This window comes from Pleurodeles waltl, chromosome 2_2, assembly GCF_031143425.1.
Source record: "Pleurodeles waltl isolate 20211129_DDA chromosome 2_2, aPleWal1.hap1.20221129, whole genome shotgun sequence".
Classification (NCBI taxonomy): domain Eukaryota; kingdom Metazoa; phylum Chordata; class Amphibia; order Caudata; family Salamandridae; genus Pleurodeles; species Pleurodeles waltl.
Window position 1 is genome coordinate 66822178 of NC_090439.1, and position 24534 is coordinate 66846711.

The 24534-nt window shown below is 41.9% G+C and overlaps 1 protein-coding gene across 2 annotated transcripts in view; it reads left to right on the forward strand.

Annotated features, from left to right (window-relative positions):
• AHRR (aryl hydrocarbon receptor repressor) overlaps window positions 1–24534 on the forward strand; it is an 837654-nt gene that overhangs the window by 504701 nt on the left and 308419 nt on the right. For both annotated transcript variants that reach the window (XM_069219459.1, XM_069219460.1), the window contains exon 5: window positions 19930–20019. In XM_069219459.1, the coding sequence (XP_069075560.1) occupies window positions 19930–20019 (90 nt within the window). The remainder of the gene's footprint in view (window positions 1–19929; window positions 20020–24534) is intronic.

Sequence of the window (24534 nt, forward strand, 5' to 3'; positions counted from 1 at the left end):
ATTATTCAAATGTTAAGCACACTTTATTTTGTCAAGTTATGAATACATATAAATCATGATTGTGATGTAAGGGGTTGCAGCAAAATCTATGCTGCTCCGTACCTTTATATTTCACCAAGATGCAGAAATTCTATCAGTGTGGTGTAATATAAATGTAGTTTTCGAAGTGTTTCAGGAGTGTTTCTGGGTGAATTTAACTTAGGTTTTAGATATTCACATACCTCCTGCAGGCAGAAGTGATGGTGGTTCTACAGCACAAATGGGGAGGGAAGAGCGCATCCATAACAGTGGTGTAAATGCACCCATATTTCAGATTTAAACATCCTAAGGATCCACATATTGAAAAATTTGCTTGTGTTAATTTTACACATGTCAGTATTCATGGAAATCTAGAACAAAGAGCCTGATTTTTTAAGAGTTTTTGCGTTTCTGACAGTAACTTAACACCTTAAAATTCAAGAACAAGTCATAGTATGGCACACCTATTTACAAAAACATATTTGGGACTCTAGCCCACTCTTGCCCCGGCCGACTCACTTGACAATGGGCAAACTTGATTTTCATTCCCAGTTGTGAGTGATCTGTAAATGTGGAAAATGAGGTAGCAGTAGTTACATTATTTAACTATCTTTGCTGAAAACACCTTCCACTGCAAGACCTGCACTTGATCTGGTGTGACCATATTTCTCTAATTCCTTAATGTGGTAGTCACCAAGTAACTAGCCTGAAGCTATTGGACCTACTTCCGATTAAACAAGCTCTCTCAATTTGGGATCATCCTTCAGCAGGAATTACTTGGAGATGGTGCAGTTGGTGTTGCCAAGCAAGTAGAGGACCCCTTGAGACCATCTGGACTAGTTTGCTTCAGCCATCTCTGGGATTTTATTAAAGAGAAGATGTCATAGCTGTCAGCTTATTTTGCAAGCCCATGAGGAACTATCTATGCTTCTTGTAGGGTAATCGTAAAAATTCCAATAAAAGGTACCATTTTTAGGACGATTACTGGCTTGATTGCTTGATTGTTATTGTGGACATTCTGCTCAACTGTTTTCCGCTGCTTATTAAGTGCTTTTGCTTATTATACTTTATGCAGGCATGCCTGCATATAAGATGTCATTCGTGAAGTGAGGACCCATTCGGATCATGCAGGTTACCCTAGATCATCCAGGGAGAACTTTTGTTCGTTATCTGCTTCCAGCCACTGTTCCTAGTTGGGGAACTTCACCTTAACTCTTTCAGGTTTGGGAATACTCAAAATCATCATCTGACTCATTGGAGGTATCCTTGTTGACGGTGTCTTTAGTGTTTTTATCACCCTCATCAATCAAAAAACGCCTGGCATTCCAATCTTTGTCTTGTTGCTTACTGGCTTGCATTTCTTCCCCAGCAGAGCCTCTAGGGTGGTTGTGCTGTTCTAATTGTAGTATCACTATTCTAGAAAGGCCAGGGGCAGCGACCTGTGGTTTGATCACTGTCCGAAGCCATCCTCTGGACAGTGTGGAAGAGCATTTCATGAATAACTCTACGTTTCCAAACCACATGATGACAGAGGTGACTTGGTTGTCCTCTTAAATGTACCACCTGTCTCTGGTCTTCTGTAATCTTTCTTAATAGAGTTGTGGTTCATGGAGTACTCTCTGATCATGGAGTACTTTGCGTTCCACTTAACCTAGAAGACAGCTTGATGATATCACATCCTGCTGCCCAGCCTTCACATGGTACTGCTGCCTTGCATATGAGTGGGGTCAAACGCATCGTGTCACTTAAGCAGTACATTGTAACACTCTAAATTGCTGACAAGAAGCACAATATGACGAATATCAGTAGCAAACGAACTTGAGATTGGGTGTCTAGCAGTGTTCAATTTTTATTTCTGTGCTGTTACAGACAGGATTTTATTTCATGCAGCAGGTGGTTGAAGGATAAAAATCATATTCTGAATCCATTCAAGTTGCAGGTAAGTGTGTCCCATGGCTGTCTAGCACACACTGTAAACTCTTTTATCTTGTTCTAAAAGGGTGTGTTTGCAATTTTTAACACTAGGAATGTGCTTTAATTTCAATTAACATATACATATACAGGAGCTCATTGCTTCTGAAACTGGGTTACTGCTTATGAAAGAATTGCCCTAGAAATGAGACAATAGTGAACCATTTTATTATTTTAGCTTGTTTTGTATAAATGATTACAATTCATAAGAGAGTGTTATGTTCTGGAAGAAGCACATTTTCATGAAATGTTATTTTACAAAAGCCAAATGACAACATTGATGATTTACAGTATTTAGCTTGTTATACAATTGTCTTAGGCTTGTTGTCAAGTTTGTTTGTTCTACCTTACATTGATATTGTTTACATATTTATACTCTACCTTACATTCAGTTTGTGATTTACTTAATTAAGTGTTAAGTATCCTAATGCAACCACTTTTTCTTTGATCTCGTGTGGGGGACCACCTATTAATTTGAAGTGTATGGATGATGTGTTCTTAACTTAGGTTGAAGTATTAGAAGGAATGACTGTCTACCTCAATGGAAATATTGTTTACTTAAATACTTTTGGGTTTGAGTACAGGAAATCTGCATTTTCTACATGGTCAACCTAGATTCTCTCACCTTTCTCTGGAGTCTGTTTTTGCTTGTGTGAGGACCCTGTGGCATTGCTACCATGCACATTGCTTGGCCCTACAATTGTTCTGTTAAATTTTGGTTTCACCCAACTAGTCTGTTTAACTTTCCTGTAAGGCCATTGTAGATGGTGCTGAAAATTACACTGTTGGAATAGAAGTAAAAAGTCATATGTGGGCTGCAGTGTATATTTTCTCCACATAATATACAGCATAAAATGATGGCTGCCAGGTGCACCACTGTATTCTTGGTGGGTTTCAGTTTAAAAGCGCTGTAGTGAGACATGGAAAGGTCTAGTGCCTTTCCATGTGAGGACCCCTTCTTTTAAACATTGTCACCCTAAAAAAAGTGCCTGGTATGCCTAGAAGGCAGAGTGTCTAATATATAAAAAAGGGAACACTATATATTTGAAATGTGTACCCTACAGTGACAGTGGCCTCAAAAGCTGTTTTATCAGTACAGGTTGGGACTGCATTCTCCCAAAAAGGTCAAGGTATAGTGATAATTATTGTTTGAATCGCTGCTTAGGAAAATACTAGCAAAATTAATAAAAGACATTGCTGTACAGTTTTCACAAGCTGATTTACTTGAGAAATCTGATTTTCGATAACTTCAGTGAAAAACTAACGTTGTAAAAAAACACTTTCTGCTGCCTGAGCCATAATTGGCTTAGAACCAGATTTGCTACATCTCCTTCCGATTTTCCTATTTTCCCAATCTTTTCTTTTACATTTTGTTCAATCTTTTTCCAACTTAAGGTGCAAGATATGCAGTGTCCTAGTCGTATTGTCACAAGCTAGGGTGATAGTGTTCTTGAAAGGAATGTGGAGTGACAGATTACTTGAATGTAGATCTGAAACCACTCAAGTAGAATATAGAATATAGTAGAATGTTCATATCATGGACAGTTTGACTGAGTAATCAACCTTGATGCCTATTACCTCTGTTGCTCCCTTTATTGCAGACTTGATGAAGCACCTAATCAATAAATTCTGCTGAGAATCTTTTCTAGCATTATAGGTTGAAGTTCTTATATCAGTGGCAATGCCAATACATTTCAATTTCATTTGCTTGTACTTTCCCTCTTTTCCAGCACTCAGGTGTTACCTCCTGCTATACAACAAGTATGGAGTGGGACTCCTAGTGGGACCCTCTTCATCCTAGGTTTTTTTCTAAGGCCTGGAGCATGACATTTTCCAGAACTCCTTGTTGATAGGGAGCATTACTTTTATCACAACCCTAAACACAGACCACTGTAGTGAGAAAACAATACCTTCAGATAAATCTCCTTGAAAGCCAATAGGAGACTTCTGCTCTTGAACATATTCTCAGCCTCGGTAGACCACTGAGATCCTGAGTCAGCCCAGAGTCTTAATAGTCTGCCCTATTTTAATTGTTTTCATTTAATTTGGGACAATGGAGAATAATCAGGAATGAGTGATAGGAATCAGTCATGAGAGACAGACTTTATACTCTCCTGCCCCTCACCCCTGTCATGCCAATAGACTATACATGCAGTAACTGACTATCTTCCATCACATCAAGCCTGGCACTAGAAGATGCTATTCTCTGGTCTGATTAATGTAGCCACGCCTTAAACAATCATGTTGCATCACACTATGTGCACCCTCTCTGATCTGGAATCTCTAAAGGGTTGCATGGGCGTCAGAACAGCTTCTTAGGATGTTGGCTGGACTTTCTGCTGGCAGCAGCCTCAATCAACCTGCTGGCTTTATAACACCAGTGCTAGATTGGCCCCATCATCCACACAGTGCAGGTGCCCAGTTTACAGATCTCTAAAGGTGTTTGTGCAAACCATTCTAACTTTGGTCCCCCACAGAGCACTCCAGGTCCCTTACCCTGCCACAGCGAGAATGGGAGAGGGATGAAAGGTAATGAAGGGAGCATGTCAACCCGCCAGCCTGTGGAGGAGGACCATGTGTTGAAAGAGGCAGACCAAATTAATTCAAAGAAAAAGTCGAAAGGAGCTTCAGACAGTTGGTAGTTACTCATGCCTGCAAAAGAAAACCCTACAGTACTGAAATACACAGAACAAATCACAACCTTTCTATTTCAATACAATTCATTCAAACTTAAAAAAAACAATAATGAAATACAATCTACATAGTACTAACCTTGTAATCCAGCAGCAGGAAAAAAGTGTTTTCTATATGTTGTCCGAATAAGTAGATTGAGCTAGGCCTAGATTGCCTCTAGGACATGTAATGTTTGTAATTTAGGCTGCACGTTCTTTGGGTATTGCACTTAGTACGCCTGCCATCATCTTAAGGTGTGAAATAGGGAGTACAGAACGCTTTCTTCTTTTAAAATGGAATCTTTGGAGCGAATTTAGAGTTTGGCGAACATGGGACATCTGCCAAGAAGCAGCAGATGTCCAGTTCACCTTATTTGGGGTGTATTGATTCATGGAACATCTTCTGCTTTTTGTCAGATGTCTAGCATCCGCAAATTCTAATTGAGACAATGCCTCTCTGATTTCACAGGATTCAAAGCTTCCACATTAACAAGGGGTCTCTTTAAAATCTCTGTGGTAACTGTCACAAAAAGCTGATGAAAAAGCCTAAGACCTCAGCACTCCAGTAAAAAAATACATATTGGGACTTTTTTTTTTTTTAAACTGCAGTTTATAGTACATTTATTAGTATTGCAATAGTACATCTCAAGTAATTCACAAACCTATGTGCTGCGATCTCCACCTCTGCTTCTCTTATCATTCCTATGAGAGTTGTCAGCCTCAGTTGCTGAGATCTCTGTACATGTGGGAATATGAATTAGTAGTAAATGTGGAAGTAACCTTGTGGTGTGGCTGGGAAATGAAGAATAATTACTCATAAATGGGAGAGGCTTAGGGAGGGATAAGGAGAGTTTTAGGAAAGGGCATGCAAATATAAATAACCACCCACAAAAGTGTAAGCGCATTGCTACTCACAAACTGCACTTCTAAAGTTGATGCAGCCCAAAAAGACTCAAAACAGTCATAATTGTACTCCAGCCCATCCTTAGAGTAAGTCCAACACCACACATGGCCACTCAGATGCTGCAGCACACTAACACACTCCCATAGAAAACAATGGAGGCATGTACTTAAAAGAACACTAACAATGTTTAATACAATCATTTATTTCAAATTTTAATTAATACACAGACACATATATATTCATAATAATATACTTACAATAGCTAAATATATATTTAACATGTTAAATTTTATTTTCTATTTCAAGTTATTTTACTTAAAATTAGGTAAAAAAATTTAAACATTAAATAAACATTAAACTTTTAATCAAAAATTATAATTCTTGGAAATTAAATTAACAAATAAGATTTATTTTTTTTGTAATAATTATTGCTCTTTATTATTGTTCCCTTGTATTTTACTTTATGGAAATCTCTACCCTGGTGAGGGAGACCTCCGCCTCCCCGTGAAAAGCTACTAGTAGTAACTTTACACTTGTTAAGTCCTGTTCTTGCAGACTCATCCCCTATTTTGAGGGAGTGGAGACATATGTCTTTCTTCAAAAGTGGATTATTGGTAAAGGCAGGTAAGTACCTAAACTTAGCAATAGGCCACTAACCTCCATTTAGGTTCATTTAGGTCTCAATAAATTAAACCCAGCTCAACCCTTGGTAGCTTGGCAACGAGCGACAAGGTTTAAATTAGGAGACTAGTGTGTAGAGCATTTAAAAATCACAAAACAATAAATGAGTAAAACACAAAACACAATAAAAATCTAACACCAATTTATAAAAATAGATTATATTTTTATCTTTAAAATTACACCAAAACAATTAAAATCAGATAAGGGGAACCGGAGATATGAATTTAAAAATAATTAATGTTTTCTAGCTCATAGAAGCAACTAGCGCTAAAAGGGTTTAAAAACGTCACACTGGAAAGGAACAAAGTCCAGAGTTCAGGCCACCCATCAGGTAACACTGTCACACTTACTTTCAGAAGTGTTTCTTGATTCAGGAAAGTGGTCCACAGCACCAGTCAAGGGTTCAGAGGCTCTGGGTTACCTCTTGGGGTCTGGGACTACAACTCCCACAATGCACCTATTCAAGTTATGGAGTTGCTCCAAACATTTCCAAATTTCTGGATCTTCTTCCAGAGGTCCTTTTTCGGTCCTTGAAGTGTCCATAACTTGATCCAAGGTTCCAAAGGCTCTGAGTTGCTCCTTAGGATTTGGGACTACAATTCCCAGAATGCACTTTGTCAGAATCCTCAAATGACCACTAGACGCTGGTCAGCTGAGCTCTGCTTGCAGGACTTGATGCAGGGGACTCTGGGCAGCTCCTTTGTACCTGTAGCAAACATGGAGACCCTTCTTGAAGTAGTAGAAGACAGGCAAAGTCCTTATAGAGGTGAAGCCCAAGTGTGCAGCTGGTGCAGTCCTTCAGAGTGCAGTGCCCAGGTGCAGGTCAAGGATCCAGCGGGGCAGTCCTTCTTCTGATGTTCTTCCTTGTAGTGATCTGATAGGGATCTGAGGTGTGGGTGCAGCTCTGCCATATTTATCCTTGCTCCTGGGTGAAAAACAGGGGAGTCCTGGTTCTCCAATCAGATGCAGGGTCCTTCCCCATGTGATGACCACTTCCTGGGAAGTGTGGCAAAAATCAATCCCAGAGAGCAACATTCTTTAAAAATCTATCATGGCTAAAACTGATTTTTGGAGGTTACATCTGGCTGAGCCCACCCACTGGTGTCGCTCAAAATCCTAAACACACCCCTCTCCCGCCCTCTCCTAATCTAATCAAGGGGGCACCTAATTGTCTGGGGTTGCACAATGTGAGGGAGGTGCTGGGTTGCTCCAAATGTCCTTTAAAGACCAGTTTGGCAGCCCTCCCCTCTCGCTTCCCGATCTGCTGAGGTAGTTCTCCTCCCCAAGGCACATCCTTTGTGTTCTGCCCAGGCCACTTCACACTTCATCAAGGAAGCCTGGCCTGGCTGCCAGAGGCTGGCCAATCAGAGAAGGGCACTACAGAGCTGTAGTTGGCAATTTTTTAGGTAGAGTTTCAAACTCTTTACCTTAACTAGTTAAAATTAAATCCAACAATTGTAAGTTGTGGGATTTATTATAACAATTAATTTGATACCAAACGTGAGATATCTGACACTTAAGGGGACTTTGTTAATTAAAATAAAGTCTTCCCATTTTAGCCTATGGAGGCCATTCACTACAGTGAGGGAAAAACGAATTTGGCTATTTTATCTCACCAGGGCTTATAAAACAATTTGTATAAGGTCCCTGCTTATAGCTACATCTCACCGAACCCTAGGGGCACATAGGGCACACCTTTGGGGTGACCTAAATGTAAAAATAAGGTAGTTTAAGACTTTGGAAGTACTTTTAATTCCAAAGTCAAATTTGCCTATAACTTTAATTTAAAAACAGCCAGCAAGTCAGGCCTGCTTTTAAAATGACCCTGGGCACCTCAGCAGTGCACTGATGGGTGCACTACCTATGCTGGGGTCCCTAAACCTACAGGCCCTACCATATATTAGGGACTTATAAGTAGTTTGATGTCATATTTAGAACCTTCATATTCACGAGCGCTCGCCTCACACTGAGTGCCCACGTTCCAAGTTATGCGGAGGAATGTGGTAGTTTGAATTCCTGAGGCCAGTTGGATTGAGACTGGCAAGGGAAAGGTCATTGTAGCAGGCCGATTAAAGGATCTCGATCCGCATCGGAGAACCAGTTTCTTCTGTATTTACTACATTTTTTGGCGACGAGAATACCAGTTTAATCGCTGGCCTGCTAGGTGACCAGGAGTGTATATGACGCTTCAAGAATTCAAAGCCTGAGAGCTGAAATCTTCGTGCATTTACGAGTATTCAAGTGTCGAGTGTATTCAAGGTACTGTGGGTGCCGTGAGATATATAGGGGGTCATTACGACCTTCCGCCAAGGTCTGACCGCCGGACGGCCGCCAATGCAGCCACACTCACGCCACGGCCATTATGAGATCCCCGGTGGGCCGGCAGGCGGAAACCTGGTTTCCGCCCGCCGGCCCAGCGGGGATCTTGGCCGCAACACAGGAGCTGGCTCCAAATGGAGCCGGCGGTGTTGCGGCGTGCAACGGGTGCAGTTGCACCCATCGCGTTTTTCACTGTCTGTATAGCAGACAGTGAAAAGCTGCACGTGCCGTGGCAGGGGGCCCGCAACTCCCCTTTCCGCCAGCCTTTTCATGGCGGTGCAAACTGCCATGAAAAGGCTAGCGGGAGGGGGACTCGTAATCCCCTGGGCAGCGCTGCAAGCAGCGCTGCCCTGAAGGATTACTCCTGCCGGGACTAAATTGGCGGGGAAAACGCCAGTCCCGGCGGGAAAACGCCGGTCCCGGCGGTGCGACCGCGGCACTTCCGCTGCAGTCGTAATACCAAGGATTTCACCACCAGCCTGCTCTTGGTGAAATCCGCCAAAACAACCGCCAGGGTTGTGATGACCCTCATAGTCCTACCAGATCTGGAGGGCTGAATTTGAATTTATAGCCATTCGAGGGTCTTGTGAAGGTTTACGTGCGCCATTGACAGCGTATTCCAAACACGGCAGCACGCTGGCTTTATGAGATAGCATCACCAGAGGAGACTCACGTCTTAAAGGGGCAGCGCTTGCCTGCAGATACATTTCAGCCGCATCAAGAACCACTCCTTAAAGGGGCAGTCCAGCTATGGCTTTCCGTGATAGGATCACAGGAGGAGGAGACTCACGTCGTAAAGGGGCTGTGCTTGCTTACAGATGTATTTCAGCCACACCAGAAATCAGTCCTTAAAGAGGCAGTGCTTACTTGCAGATAGATGCTTCAAGCTTTGCATCGTGCTCAGTTTTCTATTCAATTTTTTAAGCGCAGTGACGTGCACACCAAACGCTCAAGATTGCAGAGCATAGTGATGTGCCCACCATATACTCACGGTTAAACTTACCTCTAAAAGCACGGTGATGCACACACCAGCATTCTGTTTCAAAGCGCATTGACGCACACACCAAGACAGTACATTGTGTTTATTGGTTACACTGTACCTTATTGTAATTGTTTGTCAGTACATCATGGAACACATATCAATTGCTGCACCACCACTCTTTTTCCCTCACCAAGGGGTATCGGTGATTCAGTGGGAAGACTGGATAGATATTTTCGATAATTATCTTTTGGTTTTAGACAGTGAGGATTTCAGTTCTGCACGCAAAAAAAGCTATTTTATTGAATTGCTTAGGGTCAGAGGCGCAGAGATTATTTAAATGCATGCCTTTAGCTACAGACAATGGAGCTCGAATTGATGATGAATACAGGGAAGCCAGAATGAGATTAAGCAATAGGTTTGCAAAGGAAACTAATGTAGTGATGGCGAGGTATAAGTTTTATACTCATCCACAGAGAGTTGGTGAGTCTATTGACAAGCTTGTATCAAGCCTGAGAGAGCTGTCAGTGAAATGCCATTTTGGTGGGATGTGTGAGGAGATTATTAGAGATCAGTTGATGGCAAGAGTAGGAAGATCCAAGAAAGATTGTGGGCTGCAAAAAATCCCAATTTAAAGGATGTGATTGATATGGCTAAAGTAGTGGATGAATCAGAATTATTCATGAGAGAAATGGGGAAATATAGCGGCATTGGAGCAAAACACGTGACGGAAGTAGTAGGATGAATTGAGAGTAGTTGTGGTAGTGTGGGTGCTGTTGGAAAGAATACACAGAGTTCACAGAAAACACAAACATTTGTTTACAATAAGTTAAATAATAAGAAGTGTAACAGATGTGGGAGCAATTTACATAACAGTGAGTCCAAGGTGTGTTATGCTATAAATAGAGAGTGCAGGAGGTGTGGACGCAAGGGGCACTTTGCACGTATGTGTAGTGAGTGGCCTAAGTCAAAGGCTGTGGCGGCGTGTGAGGATAGAGGTGAACCTCATGACTGCATTCTTAGCTTAAGTGATGGAAGTAAAACAGACAACGATAAAAGGAAAAGCAGGCCCAAAGCTTGGTTCAACATAGGGAACATAGATGTCGAACTAATGGTGGGCATGGGTTCAAAGTATACCATCGTTGCTAAAGATGTGTTCCTCAAGAACTAGCCACAGGTTGATTTGGAGGCAAAGGACATTTGTCCTGGTGGATATCATGGAGAGGAGATTGACATTTTGTTTTGTTTTTACAACTTCTATACGATTCAAAACGAGGGAAACTCATGGCAAAGTCAGTGTGGCTGAAAGTGGGCCACCAATCTTGGTGTGGATGCACCAATACGACCTCAATTTAATTGTGAACCCAAGGGGTCCTGAACAAATTCTGATTGTTGAAGATAGTGGTGTGAATGAAATTCTTGAGGAAGTGAAAGAAGTGTTTAGAGAAGAGATTGCTGAGTTGAAAGGGTATGTGCACAAGATTTGCATGAAGCCAGGCGCTGTTGCTGTGAAACACAAAGTTAGTAAAGTACCTATTGTAGTCTGAGAGGAAATCAGTAGCATGTTGAAAGATATGAAAAGGGATGGTGTAATCGAACCCGTGGAGGCTTCTGATTAGGTTTCACCCGTGGTTATTACAAAGAAGTCTAATGGCTAATTAAGTTTTTGTGTGGATCTTCGCTGTGCTAATCAGAGCATTGTAACAGATACTTTTCCCCTGCCTAACATCAATTAACTTTTCATGTTACTCAATGGAGGCAAGTACTTTTCAAAGTTGGACCTGAAGTGTGCGTACCATCAGATCTGTTTGCATCACAGTTCACAATATGTTACAGCATTCATCACCATGGATGGCACATTCCGCTTCATTAGAATGCCATTTGGCCTCTCGTCTACTGCAAGTGCTTTCCAGCGCATGATGTCACAAGTTTTTGAGGGTTTTAATAATGTAATATTCTTCCAAGATGATATTTTGGTGTTTGCACCGACTGTTGTAGAACACAATCAGATTTTGAGAAAGGTGCTTAGGAAACTACTGGAAGTGGGTCTTACACTGTATAAAGAGAAATGTGTTTTTGTGAGTAAAGAGATTGAATACTTGGGCAACACAATTTCTGGTGACCGAATCAAACTAAAGAGATATCTTTTGGAAGCCATGAAACTGTCTCCATGTCCAAAAAACAAGGATGAACTAATATCTTTCATGGGACTTATAGAGTACTATTCAAAATTAGTTGAAAACTTTGCAGCCAAAACAGAGGAGCTGAAGGTTTTACTGCGTAAAGGACGTATATTTGAGTCGTTGGAGGTTCAGCAGGTGTGTTTTGATAATATAACGCGTGATGTGTGTGCTGCAAAAAATGTTAATACCTTTTAATACCTCATTTCCTACCATTGTCACTGTAGACACCAGTGCGTCTGGTGTAGGTGCTGTGTCATCACAGCTGCACAAGGGAGTTGAAAGGATGGTGGCTTTTGCCTCGTGCTCGCTGACTGAAAGTGAAAGGAACTACTCGGTGATCGAGCGAGAAGCATTGGCGGCAGCGTGGTCAGCAGAGTACTTTAGAACATTTTTGTGGGGCATAAGTTTCAAGTTGAGAACGGATCACAAGCCTTTGTTAAAGGTATTATCTGCAGAAGGAGCGGGTAAGGAGTCCTCAAGATTGGCTAAGTTGGCTGCTCGCTTACAGGATTTCTTGTATCATATTGAATACATTTAAGGGTGCAAAATGTTCAAGCTGATGCACTTTAACATCTTGCTGTGGATTGGAAGGTTGTCGATGGAGAGACAGTTTTGAACAAAGGGGAAGAACGGGCAGTGGCATGGATGGAGAGTATAGTGCAACATGGGTTAGGTGTTTTTCTAAAACGGAGTGGGTGCGAGAAATGGCAGGAGATTCTGTATTACAGAGTGTGAGCAGGATGATTGTCAAGGGTGGAAGGAGAGAGAGTGCAGTTGCTGTATCTGTAAGACCTTATGTAAAAAATTTGGATGAGTTGTCGGTAAGTGACGGAGGTGTGGTGATGAGAGGCAACAGGTTTGTACCACTGGAGAATTTAAGGGAGAGAATCATACAGTTGGTGCACGAAGGACATTTAGGCCAGACGTTGACTCAAAGGAGAGTTAAAGAAAACTTTTAGTGGCCTGGTATTGATGTGCAAATTGCTCAGTGGGTAGAGGAGTGTATTCACTGTAAGGAGAGGGAAAAAACACTGAAACTTGGGACGAAGTCCCAGATCAATCAATCAATCAATCAATCAGGAATTTGCAAAGCGCATTATTCACCCATGAGGGTCTCAAGGTGCCGAGGGGGGGGCCAAAAGAGGGGGTGAGGTGCTTCTACTGCTTGAACAGCCAGGTCTTGAGAAGTTTCCTGAAGGTAAGGAGGTCTTTGGTCTGGCGCAGGTGGGTGGGAAGAGTGTTCCACGTTTTGGCAGCGAGGTGCGAGAGTACGGCTGTAGTTCTGCGGACGCATGGGACGGTTGCAAGGGCGAGGTGGGAGGAGCGGAGATGTTGGGTCAGGGTGTAGAAGGAGAGCCGTCTGTTGAGGTATTCTGGTCCGGTGTTGTGCAGTGCTTTCTGAGCATGGGTGAGGAGTTTGAATGTGATTCTCTTGTTGACTGGGAGCCAGTGCAGGTTTCTCAGGTGGTCTGTGATGTGGCAGTGGCAGGGGATGTCCAGGATGAGGCGTGCGGAGGTGTTCTGGATGCGGTGCAGCCTCTTCTGTAGTTTGGCTGTGGTTCCTGCGTAGTGGGCATTGCCGTACTCCAGTTTGCTGCCTACAAGGGCTTGGATAGCTGTTCTTCTGGTTTCGGTGGATATCCATTTGTAGATCTTTCGGAGCATGCAGAGGGTGTTGAAGCAGGAGGAGGCGATGGCGATGACTTGCTGGGTCATGTATAATGAGGAGTCCAAGATGAATCCTAGGTTACGTGCGTGGTCGGTGGGAGTCGGAGCGGCTCCGAGAGTGGCAGGCCACCAGGAGTCATCCCATGCGGAGGGATGGAGCCGAAGATGAGGACTTCCTTCTTGTCGGAATTGAGTTTGATGCAGCTGATCTTCATCCATTCGGTGATGGCCTTCATTTCTTCATGGAAGTAGGTCTTGGCGAAGTCCTTGGTGAGGGAGAGGATCAGCTGGTTGTCGTCGGCCTCTGAGATGATGTTGAGGTTGTGGGATCAGGCGATGTTAGCGAGCGGGGCCACGTAGACATTGAAGAGGTTCGGGATGAGGGATGAACCCTGGGGTACGCCGCAGATGATTTCGGTGTCGTCTGAGCGGAATGGGAGGAGGCGGACTCTCTGGGTTCTGCCGGTGGGAAAGGATGTGACCCAGTCCAGGGCTCTGTTGCGGATTCCAGCATTGCTGAGGCGTGAGCGCAGGGTGTGGTGGCAGACGGCAGGAGGATGAGGGCATCGGTTTTGTCGTTGTCCAGTATGGTTCTGATGTTGTCGATGGCGGCGATGAGGGTGGTTTTGATGCTGTGGTTGCTGCGGTATCCATATTGGGAAGGGTCCAGGGTGGGGTTCTCCTCGAGGAAGGGGGTTAGTTGTCTGTTGACAGCCTTCTCGATTACTTTTGCCGGGAAGAGGAGCAGGGAGATAGTCCAGAAGTTCTTGAGGTCCTTTGTGTCCACCTTGGGTTTTTTGAGGAGGGCGTTGATCTCGGCATGTTTCCAGCTCTCCGGGAAGGTGGCGGACTCGAAGGAGCTGTTGATGATCTTATGTAGTTGGGGTGGATGACAGAGCTTGCTTTGTTGAGGATGTGGTGAGGGCAGGGGTCAGATGGAGAGCCGAAGTGGATGGTGTTCATGATTTCGATTGTGTTGTAGTCGTTGACAGGGGTCCAGGAGAGCAGGAGGTTGGTTGGAGGTGAATCTGTGGTGTTGGTGGTTGCCGGGGGGGGTCTGGGTGCTGAAGCTGTCATGGATGTCTGCATTCTTGCAGTGGAAGTAGGAGGCTAGGGAGCCGCAGAGGTCTTGGGATGGCGGGATGGCGGGATGGCGTTGGAGCTGGGGTTGGAGAGTTCCTTCAAAACGTTGAAGAGCTCCTTGTGGCTCTGTGCGTTGTTGTTGATTCGGTCTTTGAAGGCGGTTCTTTTGGTGGCTCAGATGAGTTGGTGGTGCCTGCAGATGGCGTTTTGGAAGGCTGTGAGGTTGTCCAGAGTCTGATCTTGGCTCCATTTTATTTCGAGTCTTCAGCAGCTTTGCTTAGATTCGTGGAGGTCGGCGGTAAACCAGAAGGCCTTTCTGTTGTTGCGTCTGTTGGAGGGATGCTTGATTGGGGCGAGAATACTGGCACAGGAGTTGACCCATTGGCTGAAGTTGCAGGCAGCTACATCAGTGTCGGTGGTGTCGGTGGATGGGTTCTGGGAGAGGGTCGCGATAAGTTGGACTTCGGTGACCTTGTTCCAACTCCAGTGGGGGATCCGTTGTGGGTTTCTTGAAGGAGAAGTGGATGCAGTGGTGGTCTGTCCAGTGGAGTTCGGTGGTGTGGCTGAAGGAGACGTGATTGCTGGCGGAGAAAATAGGGTGGTTTGTGTGTCCTGCGGAGTGGGTCGATGTTGTGATGAGCTGTTTGAGGCCGAGGTTGGAGAGGTTGTCAAGCAGGGTGGCGGAGTTGTCACATTGAAGACCCTAGTGAAGCATGGCACACAGTTTGTATAGACTTTATAGGGCCTCTGCCAGATGTAGGGTACAACCGAAGATTTGCCTTGGTCTTGGTGGATGTGTATTCTAAATGGTTGGAGGTAGTGTTCATGAGAGAGGTGTCGACAAGGAAAACTATTGCTATTTTGAAAGATGTTTTCAGGAGGGAAGGTTGTCCTCATACTATCATTGTGGACAATGGCACGCAGTTGACTTCTGTCGAAATGAAGGAGTTTTTGTTGGCATATGGGATCACACACAATCGTACTGCCCTACATAACTCTCAAGCCAATGGTGTTGTTGAGAGGATGAATCCTATGGTTAAGGGAACTATTCAGTTGGCCATGAGGTGTAATCAAAATATAGATGTAGCAGTACAAGAAGCTGTTTGGGCTCATCGCACCACCAAGCTTAAGGATAAAGATAAAACACCTTTTGAGTTCATGAGAGGGCGTAAGGCCAGAACGAAACTAGTTCCAAGCTGGTTGGTGGATGATGTAGTAAAGGTTGATAGTTCTGTGAAGAGTTTGCAGGTGTGTAAACTTTGTGGTATACAAGTTGGCGACTGGGTAAAAGTCAATGATGGTCGTGTAGGACGGGATGGTTTAAGTGCTGTGGTTCTTTTGAAGTCAGACAAGTGAGTAATTTATATGTGGTGTTGAGCAATGGGATCAAGTGGAATAAGCGCAAAGCAGCTTTGTACCAGAAGGGAAGTACGTGAGATGAATTGAGAAATATTGTTAATAATTTTGAAGAGGGGTGTAGTGATTTCGTGTTGACTGAAGAGGTAGTAGGTGAATCTATAGATAACCCTCATATTTTTTTGCCTCCAGGTAGTGATGTAAGAAGATGTGAGATTGATGAGGTGTTCACGGGAGAGGGTGGTAGTAGAAGGGAAGGCAGGATAGTGAGAGAAAGAAAACCGCCTGTATATTTGAACAATTATGTAAGGGAACAGGTTTGAATATTTCCTAAGAAACTTAACTTGAGTGCTTCAGAGTGAGCTAGTGGTATGTTTAAAAAAGAAAAAAGAATGTTCATAACATGTGCCCTACATTAGGCATTTGGGTTTAAATGTGACCTCCATTGAATTTTACTATTTACCAAATTTTTTGTTTTTCCTGTTACTTGTGCTTCCAAGTTATCTCATTCCCAGCTTAGGGAGCTGTTCATTGTATTTAACTTGTGTTTTCTTATTTGTTGTTTTAATGTGTAAGGGAGAAGGATGTGTCATACTTGGAACCGTCGCATTCACGAGTGCTCAACTCACACTAAGGAGCGCCCGCGTTCCATGTTTTGCAGAGGAATGTTGTGGTTTGAATTCCTGAGGTCAGTTGGATTGAGACTGGCAAGGGAAAGGTAATTGTAGCAGGCCGATTAAAGGGTCTTGATCTGCATCGGAGAACCCATCTCTTCTGTTTTTAATACAGTTGACATCGCCAATTATAATTAGCCTCATTTGCATACTTATTTTATACAGAGCACAGGCCCTGGGACTGGTTAGCAGTACCCAGGGCACCCTCAGAGTCAGGAAAACACCAGCAAAAAGTGGCAAATGGGGGCAAAAAGTTAGGGGGGTCTCTGCAATCAGCCCTGTTTTCTCACAGTCTGGACCTGTTAGTAAATTGATACACAGACATGGTGATTAGTAAGTTTACATGTGAGTATATTGACAAGTGTAAATGTACCTTTTGAAGTAGGCCCTATTGTAAACCTCCAATAAGAAACAGTCACGTTTACTACTAGTAGTTAGTTTACTTTGCAATCCTCTAAATGAGTCAGATCAGTCCATGCTTCCTGATTGTTTTGGAAATGTAGGACACTTGTAGTGGATGGGCATAAGGGCAGGCTGAAGAGAAGTGGAGGCTGGGAGGGGATCCAAAGAAAAGAGGCTTATGTTAAAAGACACAGTGGTATAACTTGACTTGACATAACACCGTACTATAATGTACAGTGGATTACTACTATATGGGCTTGTTAGCCCCTGTGGCTAAACCACTGCACAATACTTGGATTCCACGACAGATAGGAGTTTTAGGCGATCTATCATGCTATGCTGTCCTTTTTTCTGGCTGGCATTCTCTCTCTCTCTCTCTTTCTCTTGCTCTCATTCCCTTTTACCCTTTTCTCTCTCTATCCCTTTCCCTCTCTTTTACCCTTTCACACTCTTACCGTCTCTTACTTGATCTCTCTCTGCCTCTCTCCACCTCTCTTTTTTTCCTCTTTCCTCAGAGATAAGCTGCTAATTGTGCTACTCTCCTGTTTTCCTAGAAAGAAGGGTTGGCTAAACACATAAAGCCCATAATGTGTCTTTCATTATTTTCTTATATTTTTGTCTTGTGTTTAATCTTACAGAAATCTACAAAATATGTCTAGGAAAATAATAGTTGATGAAACCACCTCAAGTAAGAAAAGTCAATTATGATGTGATGAACGATCGCTTAAAAACTATTCCAAACATCTAGGAATTTTACAGAGAAGCATGGTTTTAGGGCCTCGGCTTAGCTGCAAGGGGACAGCAGGAAATATTGCAACAGAGGAGGACATTTTATAATATCTTGTTTCATGAATGAGGGCAGAGTTAGTTTAGTTCTCTGTGTGGGATTGAATACCATTAATGAACTGTTAATGCATCCTTTTATCCTATTTTATTACACATTAGGACTCGTTTTAGGCCAATGAACCTTTTGACCCAGTTGAGAGACACCTTAGGACGAGATAGCTAATCAGTATGTCAATCAATACATCAATAATGTCATCAATTTTTATCACAACCATGCATTTCACTTTAGTCAAAGTCATTAATCAATTCAAAACTCTACCATGACCTTGCAGCCATGAATAACCACACCAGTTTAGTAGAATTTTATGAGTTTTATTCCCTATCAGTTACAATCTAAGAGCAAATGCGTTAACCTCAAAACCAAGAAACATAATAGCATAGTCATAATATGGCAACTTTGATAAGATTTCATTAAAGCAAGAATCACAAGCATTAGAACATAACACGGCGTGAACATAGATCAAGATTGGCAGAGAGTCAATATCGCGTCAGTTCAACAAAGCATAGTCTTGGTCATTTGTCTATTTGCGTCAATGTAGGTGAACACCTGTCCTAACCACTGATTAGCATTAGCATGTTGTGCTTCATGCGCAACAATTTAGAACACCAATCTGGAAAACATTTTGCTAAGGTCGCTGTCAAAAGTAAGATGTTTTTACATAGAAAGGAAAAGCAAACCGACAAATTACAAATGCATTGTCATAATTACCCTCCAAAGATTAGGTCAGCGCACAGGTTCAGTCTTCGTCTTCAGGACATCAGTCAAATCGCCATCAGTCAGAACTCAGCTCTGGGACAAAAGGGCACTTCCCTCATAAGGAGGTAAAGTGTAAATGGGCAGTCTAAGGGTGAGGATGGTTTTAATAAAATCTCAAGTCACCAAACAGAATGACAGAGTTTCTGGATAAAATCAATAGCATTCCCCACCTAATTCTCCTGACTTCCAGTGACATGGGTTTTTATCCCTTTTTCGTAGTACATTCCCCCAAAATTCTATTGGACATTTGCTATACCCCACTATTTTTAACCTATCGTATAACACATTAGGTAATCTTAATCTTCACCCCATATTGTTTTACAAGTCTTTGATTGGTCTTCATAATTGAGGTCTTCAGAGGTGGCACGTCCGGTGTGACTTCATCCCTTGGTAATTCTTTGCACATCTTTTGGTCAGCAGTTCCATTGTCTTCACCGGTTTGAATGACCTTGTACATTACATTAATCTACACCGTTTCAATTCATTTATAACATTTAGTTTTGAAGACGATGAGAAGCAGTGGGAAACGGATCTACATGGTTACATTCATCTTCCAAGTTTGAAGAAAAAGAACAAACAGAGTCATGGCCCCTTATGAGTCAACACACAGAAAAATAGAAAAATGCATTTAATATGAGAGCCAAACAGCTAAACTGCAGCTCATGCTAACTTAAGGCCTATGAGGTTTTCAATACAGGTTTAATAACGCAAATGTTAGTATAAGCTTAATTGAACGTAACATAAACATTTTGGTCATCATTATTAGCTCGCGTATACATTGGTGGAGACTCACCATGGTCACAATTCAAGCGCACGTCTAAGCAAAATTGCTATTACTATAGTTCCTATGCGGCATCATCACACCTTAATTCATAAACATTTCATGTTAATATAGATTATATAAGCTACGCTCTCTCACGTCTACTGGGCTATTGAACAATCAGTATCTCTTTTCTGAATAAATACTTTTATGGTGTTGGGTTTGAATGCAGAAACGGTCAGAAGATTATGTTGCCAAATTATAGATATGTTTAAGCCTTTTCCAGGTTGTTATTGCTTAGCGAGAAAGTAGTAAGTGTACAATGGCGGGATTTTAGTCTTTTCTTAAAGTTAATGCAGGACCCATCAAAGGTCTTGTTCTTACAGTTGCTAAAATATTGACTCGCCACAGTGAACACAAATATTGAATTGCCACAATTACTTGGCTGACCGACATTTGATTTGTTTTCAGTGCAATTTTTACTCTAGGCCTCTGTCATAATATCTCCTGTATTTGTTCATCTGCTAGATTTCCACAAAGGAGCATATTTTTGTGCCACTGCTGAAAACCTATTGTGTATAATGTATGTATATATACTTTTAACATTTAGCATTAATATTTAATTTTTAACTTGTTTGCATTTTTGTTTTTTTTAGTCCCTCAATGGTTTCGCACTGGTGGTGAGCGCAGAAGGGATGATATTTTATGCATCCTCAACAATTGTTGAGTACCTTGGCTTTCATCAGGTAAGTAAAAGTTATATACTATTTATCAATTCTACATTTAAATCACTGTCCTGTCACAGTATGGCTTTAATGTCTGCGTGCAGGTTTGAATCACCAGTGGACCTATTATACAACAGTTTCTTCTGTCATGTATTTTAATAGGATTATCTGAAATCAAACTCCATCTTCAATTTTGTTCATAAATTTAACTCCTGTCGACACTGTCTTCTAGCCTACCAGCTCCAGTCTGGCTCCATGTTACCTTTAGCCCGTCATCTGCAAGTGTATATTTTTTTGCTTATGAGTTCTTTTACTTATTATATTTCTTTGCACAGCCTTGCATATAGCTGGAAGTTGCTTTACATAACTCTTAGGTTAGAAAGTTTAGAAAATGGCAACAGCTACAAGATGTGCATGCCCTTTTGCACAACTGGTGCAGATACACATTCCTCATAAACTGCAATAGTTGTGGAGGGTGGCTTCTGCGTTAAAAAGTTATTTCTAAAAAACTCATTTTTTTTTATTTTGTCTGGTTATATTAGTGGCAGATATTGACCACTGTCAGACCTTTTAACAGTCATGTCCCTTTAAACTTGGTTTGAGTTTGAGGAGAGCAAAACTTGTGGGACAGAGGAAACTGGCTCACACGCTTAGGTGAAGATATTTTGTTTGGTTTCATATCCCTGTTGTCAACGTGTTCAGTCGTTGAAGCTTAAAGTTTTTAAGAGTAGTCTTTTATTGACTGGAACTCAGTTGAGGATTGTCACTGTGAATGGGTAGCTGGATGTAATTTACTAACGACATCTCTGGGGAATCCAGAAATACCTACCATCCATCCATTACTGTTGCGTGTGATTTTTAAGAATATTCCTCTTTTTTCTATGGGTCTTAGTAAAGAGGAGAACTTGGACAAATATTTTTCATTCATGGGTCTACACTCCCACCAAAACAATACTCAGCTTAAAAACAAAGAAAGGAGAACAGTGTCTCCGAAAATTGCTAGTAGCAGGCCGAGTACAAGCTGTTTCAAGTTATGGTGTTCCTGGCCCATTACAATTTATGTGGGTTGCGTAGTAAAAATAATTGTACTCCAAAAGTAGATAAATAAAGCCAGCAAATAACACGCTGTGTGTGCATCGAGAGCTAACAAAAATGTCAAATTATGGGCTTGAAAATCAAATACAAAATATGTCAAATTAATCCAGCGCCACAAAAATAATCAACCAGACTAGAGGATTTTTAAAATGATTGATTGGATGCAGGCACTAGTATGAAAGTTTAAAAATAATAAAATGGTGACATCATTTTTGTGATAATGTAAGTCTTTTTTTTTGCTATTCGGGGTAGTTCACGCTTAGTCCTCTATAACATTTTGTCCACATAAGCTATCCATGCTAAATTTGTGTCCTTTATTCCAACATCGTGGGGATTCTAAAGGTACCCAGAGTTTGTGTATGTCCCTGGAAAGTAGCCAACATATAGCTAAATGTTAACTTTTTAGGGAAAAATAGGAAAAAAGTGCTCTGGATAAAAATGTCTGTTTTTTCATAAAAATGGCAACAACTAGTTTGCTGTGCTAAAGGCACCTTCTTCCCAGCTTCCAGGAACATGCAGAGCTGTTTTTTTTTTTTTTTAAATGATGGTAGTTTTGGCATTTTTCAAAATTGAAGCCCATGTTTTACTATTTTTATGTGCTTCCAACCTACTTCCAGTTTGTGGTGGAAACCAGTGTGAAACCCGTGGGTGATCCAGAAAAGCTATAGATTTCTGAAAAGTAGACAACATTCCAAATTCAGCAAGAGGTCATGTGTGTAGAACACCCTCAAGGTTTTCCCAAATAAACTAACTGTTTAAATAAATAAATACTGAAAATGACTAGGAAAGAACAGCCATTTGTGACACTGTTTTCATCTTTAACTTTTTGTCCCAATCACTGATTCACAAAAACAATATACTATTACATCCGCTTGGCCCTACTGTTTGCAGTGATTTTTAGAGTTTGTAGGTTTTCTAAGAACCCAAGGTACTCAGAGCCACCAACCGAGTTGCATGAAGAATGGTTTTTCATTGTGTACCGAGTATAGACTAATTCATATGGTGAAATATGTAGACTGAAGCTGCGAACACCGCTTGCCAACTGTGCAACTCAATAACTCCGACTTACAACATAGCCCTGGCTCGGCCGAAGCAGCACCTAAGCATCGGAACCAGTACTCATCGCTCTGGACATCAACGCATGAACGACGTTGCCTGATCAGGAAAAGACGCATCGCCTGCCAGCGCGACGCATCCACTCATCTGGATCAATTCACTGTCACTAAGCATCGGCTCAATAAAGGTATTGTCAAGGAGTCTGCGATAGGACTGCACTTTTGGATTTGCCCCGGTCCAGCACAACCAGAAGTTCTGGTTGGAGCAATTGTTTTTTTAAGTTCTGCATTTTGATTTAATCTTTGAAAATTCATAACTTGACTTGTGTATGTTGGATTTTTTTCATTTTGGTCTTGTGTATAAATATTAGCTATGTGTAGTCCTTTTGTAGTGTTTTTACTGTGTTAGTGTGTGTGTGTGTTGTGTGTGTGTGTGTGTGTGTGTGTCTGTGTCCATGTGTTTGTGCACACAAATACTTATACATTGCCTCTTTAGTTTAGCCTGACTGCTCTGTGCCAAGCTACGAGAGGGTAAGCACAGGTAACCTTTTAGTGTGTATACTACTTGCCCTGACTAAGATTGTAGTCCCTACTTGGACTGAGTGCAAACCTCTGGCAAATAGAGACCCAATTTCTATCAGAAGGCAAGTTGGTATTTCAAGACATTTGGGATGTTAAGGCCTCCAGAGCCTTTATTACGTTTTAGTTTCTTGAGGGCTATTTTACCCATTTTCCCTTTCCAAAGGAATTCTGAATTTACAGCGTCTATATGTTCGAAGAAGTTGTTTCTTAGTTGTGTGGGAAACATGGAAGTAATAAAGTTTATTTGTGGGGCAAACATTATTTTCATTCCACACAACCCCACCAAGTCACGAATTTTGTCAACCAGGCTGATAAATCCCTTTGATTTTCCTAAGGAGAATCTCCTCAAATATTTTCCTTGTGTCTTCTAGTTCATTTGAAGGCTGGGCCCTGTGCGTAGGAATTAATCACAGATAGAATTGCAGGGATGGCAGCTTCAGCCTCTTGTGAGTATGTGTCATCTGCATAGGCGGCTCCTCTGTAGAGAGTGTTCTAAATAGGTATGCCTTTTATAAGTGCATTGGTCCTGATGGAGACATGTAGAGGTTCGATGACTAATAGATAGAGAAGGGGAGAAGGGGGACACCCCTGTCTAGTACCTTGCACTAAGTTTATTTTATTGGATAGGAACCCATTAACTCTGATACGAGACAAGGATTGGGCATACAGCACAAATGTTTGATGGATGAAGGTCTCTCCAAGATTAAATTTGCAAATTACAGTGTGCGCGAAAAGGCCAGGAGACCTTATGGAAGGCCTTTCCTGCATCCAAGGCCATGGCCATTGTAGTTGATGTTAGAGATTTAGGTTTTTCAGTGATGTGGCAGAAAAGTCTAACGTCTGAGCCATGTCTTCCTTTTACGAAGCCAGTTTGTGATCTGTGGATAAGGGATAAAAGAGTTCTTTCTAGTCTGGACTCCAGAATTATTGCGTAAAGTTTACAGTCCAAGTTTAGGATGGAATTGGGTCTATAGTTTTTGACCTATAGAGGTCCTTCCCTTCTTTATGAATCATGGTATTCGTGGCTTCAGAAGTTGTACCTGTGATTTTAGTAGTTTCCTCGAAGTCAGTGAAGAGGGATTCCAATCGAAGGATTACTTCGTTTTAGCATGTTTTGTGAAATATGGCTGAAAATCCACCAGGCCCTGTTGCTTTGCCAAGTTTAAGAGAGCGTATCTTTTTATTTATTTCGGAGCGAGAGTTGAGATCAGGGTCAGAAAGAGCTGGGAGCTGAATGTTCTCCAAATATTTCCCACAATCGGCTATTGATGTGAATTGGTTGGTGTTATAGAGGCAGTCATAGAATTCTCTCAAAACTTCAACTATTTCAAGTGATGCAATGATGGCTGTTCCCGTTTTGTTCCTAATAGAGGGAGTATAGTTAGGTAATTGGCTAGTGCTTTGCCTGCTTTGTTGGATTATTTAAAAGTCTTCCCTTTGTCATGTTGTACCCAGATATGCGCACTGCTACTCGGCAGTTTGTTATAACAATATTTTAAAGTTTTGAGTTGTAGAAATATTAGAGAAAGAGGTTATTTTAGTATTCATTGTTCATGTACTTACAACAGTGAGAGAACAATGCTTAAAAGTAAGGGCAGAATTTACGTTTTCACTACTCAGTGCATTGTTCACGAATGGTAAAGTATTTTATGATTAGAGCCACAGCTGAGAGCTTGAAGGTCTTAATTAACAAACCCTTTATTTAAATTAATGATTAAGGAAACTAACGCAGGTGTCCAAACAGGGCTAAGGAATTACTGCACTAAAAGTTAATACAGCTCTGTTGTACATAAAGACTTCAAAA